The 4,649-nt window shown below is 31.6% G+C and overlaps 1 protein-coding gene across 1 annotated transcript; it reads right to left on the bottom strand.

Moving 5' to 3' along the window:
* Positions 1 to 2,189: 2,189 nt before the first annotated feature.
* LOC132176369 (heavy metal-associated isoprenylated plant protein 47-like) lies at positions 2,190 to 3,036 on the bottom strand. Its single transcript, XM_059588556.1, has 3 exons — positions 2,965 to 3,036; positions 2,788 to 2,866; positions 2,190 to 2,663 (listed from the first exon to the last, which is right to left on the bottom strand). Exons 1-3 carry the CDS (start codon positions 2,968 to 2,970, stop codon positions 2,362 to 2,364), a joined length of 387 nt encoding a protein of 128 aa, XP_059444539.1. The 5' UTR covers positions 2,971 to 3,036; the 3' UTR covers positions 2,190 to 2,361.
* Between the last annotated feature and the right edge of the window lie 1,613 nt (positions 3,037 to 4,649).

Raw genomic sequence — 4,649 nt, 5'->3', positions numbered from 1 at the left:
TCAATTTTTTTTTTTTTTTTTTTTTAAATGACACATAGTTGAGAAGTTGGCCATAAGTTGGATTTATGTTGTGATCTTAACATTTTCCTTGATTTTTTGAAGATTTTTTCGGTTTCGGTTTTTGAAAATTAATGGAGAAAAGAAGAGAGAGAGAGTGAGAAATTGGAGAAAAGAAGAGAGGGAGAGCCCGAGAAACGAAATTGGTGAAAAAATTAAAAAAAAATAATAATAATAATTTTAATTGAAAAATAATTTAAATTAATAAATTTTTTAATTGAAAAAAAATTCCAGAAAAAATTTTAAAAAAGAAAAATTATTATTTTTTAATAATTTTTAAAAATTTACTGACGTGTTAATTTTAATACATTAAAAAAAAAATTTGGCGTGCCACTCCTATCATGTTAGAAAAATTTTCTGATATGTAAATTTCTAATACCTTAAGAAATTTTTTTAACATGCCACTTATTAATATGTTAAGAATTATTGACATGTTAAAAGTGACATGTCAAAAAATTTCTATTTTTGATACCCAAAATTTTAACTTTCGACGCATGTCAATAATAATAGGTCCAACCACCGAACACGTCAAAAATTGTCAAACATTTTTTTTAATGGTACTATGAAAGAGTTAAGGACACGAATACAAGTGGGACATGATCTAGTTATTATGCAGGCAGCAGGAAAAGATTTGGAAGGATCCTCGAAATTAGTGATGGAGCTACACAAGTAGACAAGATCTGACTCCAACAAGAAAAAGTTGACTTGATCAATTCCGACGTCCAAGCTTTCAAATTGGACCTCTTCCTCTGCAGCTAGCTAGCTTCATTGTTTGAAAGAGGAAGTCAGGTAACCATACAGAAATTCCTGTCGGTTGGCTCCTACCTAATCGCAAACCACAACAATTCTATAGTCGGCACCATTAGGAAGATTGAGGACTTCAGATAGTTCATATCTCCTTACAACACGCCCACGCACTTGATTAGTACTACTTGACCATATGTTACATAGAAACCCAAAAACAAAAGAAGAAATTAAAGAGAATGTTGGGGGATTGAGACTTGAGAATGCTTAATATATAACATTTCTCAATATTCCTATTTTATTTTGCTCTTCTTTTTGTACAATAAATGTATCTTTTCTTTTTTATTTGTAATTATGTGTACCCTTATTTCATTTGTAATAATTTTATCCAATATTGTGAAGCATCTTTTGTTGTAATTAGTTTTTTTTTTCTTTTTTGCAGTAATGGTTTGATTTAAAATGTGCTGATGTCTTTATTAAAAAAAAAAAATTCTAATATTTAATTTTTATATTGAGTATATGTTGTTGTTGGAAAAAAAATTTGTGGCACAAGTTGTTTGGTAGAGAAAGTCTATGTCCAAAAAGTTCTGTTCTTAGACTTCGGACTGATCAGGAGAATTTGATTCCCATGAATTTCCGGGTTCCCACAAAATAACTGTTTTTTTTTTTTTTTTTGGTAGAAATAGGAATCCACATTTCTTCGGTGTTAAAAAAAAATTACCCTCCTCATCTAACATCTCTTTCTCATTATGTCGACCCTTCTCCCATCTGGCCATCTCCCATCTCCCATCTCCCCTGTTTTTTGGACATTAGATTATAATAAGAATATCCTGATAAATATATAAAACAAATTTAAAAAAAAAAAATCATATTTTTGGATATATACTACGTTTGTAAAGTTCAATTTAAAGTCTGCCATACGTGACCTGAAATCATTCAAGGTTCCTTTCAAACCATTCAATTAAATATGGTCGACGTAAATGGTGGTTGTATCTACCTACGGCTATACGTACATTTTTTCTTCTATTTTCAACGTGAATTACTGTTTTATTTAAAGTCTCTGTCTCCCCCCAATATAATTATATAGTTAAGCCTACGCTTATGCATTGAAAATGACTAATTTGTTCAGCCGGTACCAGCAAAGCCCATCGCTGAATCCAATATTACAATAATATTATTGGCATTCCAAGTTTGTCGGACCAATATTGTTTTGGTGTATTTCTAGCTGATTTGGGAAAGCCCGAACCCGTGTATATGGTGGCTATTAGCTAGATGTTGGAAATCATTTATCACACCCATTTTATACTATGTTTATGTGACTTTCTTTTATTTTTTTAAATGATTAAACAAATTAATCTAAACAATGAATTAACTAGAATATAAAACAGTTGCTAAAACACTAGCTTATTTGTTATTCCAGCCAATGGCCAAAAGACCTTTAATCTAACACGTACGCTCCAAGGTGACACTAGAAGCAACATATATAGTGCGCCAAACTTAACAGAAACAAAGGTTGCTGGGGCCAGGGATTGATTGAAGGAGAGGGAAATCAGCGTACGATCACATGATGGAGCAGTTATCTGCTGGATACGGATCGTAGGCGTTTTCATAGACATAGTAGTTGGGATTTGGTTGATTTAATTGATGATACACTGGAAACTGTGGCAAGTAGCTAAAACTATGAACTTCCGGTTTTTTCTCCGGCTTTTCTTCCCCTTTTTCCTTCACTTCTTCGACGCTCAATAAGGTGGCAGGGCAAAGCTTCTTCCTTAGCAAGCAAGTCAAGTTAGCCGGGTCAACACCTTCGCCACTCACCACCAACTGATCGTTTTCTGACCCTTGTATTGCCACTGAGCTCACACCTGTAAATAGAATAAACATATATATTATAAGTACCTAGCTCGATCGAGTACTCTACATCTTAAAATCAACCCAATTAAAATATATATATATATATATATATATTGAGTTTGATGGGAAGTATACCATCTGCTGTTACGGCAATCTTCATGGCCTTGGTTCTGCATTTTTCGCTGCTCATTTGCACCTTGATAACTATTTTTTGCTGCAGCATGAGATAAAAGACACACTGTAATTAGGTGATCAAGTTTGAGAAATCACTTGTATTGAGCTTTCTTGGTGTAAAAAAAAAAAAAGATTTACCTTCATGTTTAAGAGGAAGCAACAATTAAGCAGCGGCTTTCGTCTGATTATGGGCTTATAGCTTAATCGATCTGTGTGACTCTGTATATGGAGAAAAATAAATGGGAAGATCCATTTATAGGCGTGGGATAAGAGGAGGATGCGTGATTCTTGGGTGGGCTCCAGTCTCCAGAAAGTCTATTTTACGCGGACAGCAAAAGTCTATTGACTCGGTCCGTTGACCACGTGTCTCACATTTCCCTTTTGAAAAAAAAGAGTTTAATTAGATTAATGATTAAAGATTGTGTAGGATTTGGAAAGTAAGATTTTAGGAAAGGATGATGCTCTGTTCGGGAAATTTACTTGTAAAAAAATTATTGACGACCATATATCTTGTTGATTTCAAATAGCGGGAATCCAACTTACAAGGATGTCTTCAATAATCGTGGCAAGGTATTGTCAGTTATTGTACGGAACTCATTAAGGGGGATTAAAATTTCAGTAATTTGAATAGTATACCGTCTTGTATGAAATTTACATGTTTAAATAAATTGTAGGTGATTAGTCCCATGGACATGGGCTCTCTCACATGCATGTACTGCATGCCCAAATAGCTAGATAATTACTCGAGATTCTATAACCCTAGTCTCATATTGAGAATATGAAAAACTCGCATATAGTAGTGAGTATTAATTTATTTTTATATTTATAAGGTCCCGTTTGGTTTGCAAAATAAACTTTTGAATTGGACTAGCTAACATTATGTAGAACTAGTCATTTGTTTGATAACACTCTATTCTCATGGGACTACTAATCTCATACACACAGGGTTAGCTAAGCCACTCATTTTTGAGTGGCTTAGCTAATCCTTTTCTGTGGGATTCAATTAATTGTATAAATTGCTACAAAAAACCCCACTTGATATATATATATATATATATAGAGAGAGAGAGAGAGAGAGAGAGAAATGTAGAAGAATCAGAGAGATAATTAAATTTAATCCCATAAGTGAAGTTTTTTGTGGCAATTTATACAATTAACTGAATCCCACATGAAAGGATTAGCTAAGCCAACCGTTTCTCTTTTCTTTGTCTCTATATTTCGTTCTCTCTCTTTTTTCTATCTCTCTTTCTATTTTCTTTCTGATTCTTCTGGTACAGTTTTTCTACAAGTGCAAACAAATTTTTTTTTTCCCTCTATGCCATCTCTCTTCTCTGTACCTTTTTTTTTTTTAATTTTTAATTATGTTTTTTGATTCTCTGTACCGTTTCTCTCTAATTTTCTTCTCCCCGTTTCTCTGTTTTTTTTATTTATGTACTTTTTTTTTTTTAATTTTGTTTCTCTGTATCTCTTTTTTCTCAATTTTTTTTTTTAATAATTTCTTTGACGGAGAAACAGAATTTGCAAGGTTTTTATAAAATACAAATATATAATCTATTTTTTTGATTTCTTTTGGTTCTTTGTACATTCTCCAACTATATTTTTTTGATTTCAAGATTGAGTTTGATTCAGTTTTCTCCAACTATATATATATATATATATATATATTTTTTATATAAATAATTTTGCTTATGGTGCCAAAAAAAAAAAAGCCACATACCTGACATAATTAAGAACAAAAAAGAAAAATAAATTATCATAAAGTTATTTATTTATATATATATATTTTTTTTTTAAAAAGAATGAAAGTTCTTAATAATATAAAT

This window comes from Corylus avellana, chromosome ca3, assembly GCF_901000735.1.
Source record: "Corylus avellana chromosome ca3, CavTom2PMs-1.0".
Lineage (NCBI taxonomy): Eukaryota > Viridiplantae > Streptophyta > Magnoliopsida > Fagales > Betulaceae > Corylus > Corylus avellana.
The sequence above is the reverse complement of the archived record's forward strand: the minus strand, read 5'-3'. Positions and strand labels throughout refer to the sequence as shown.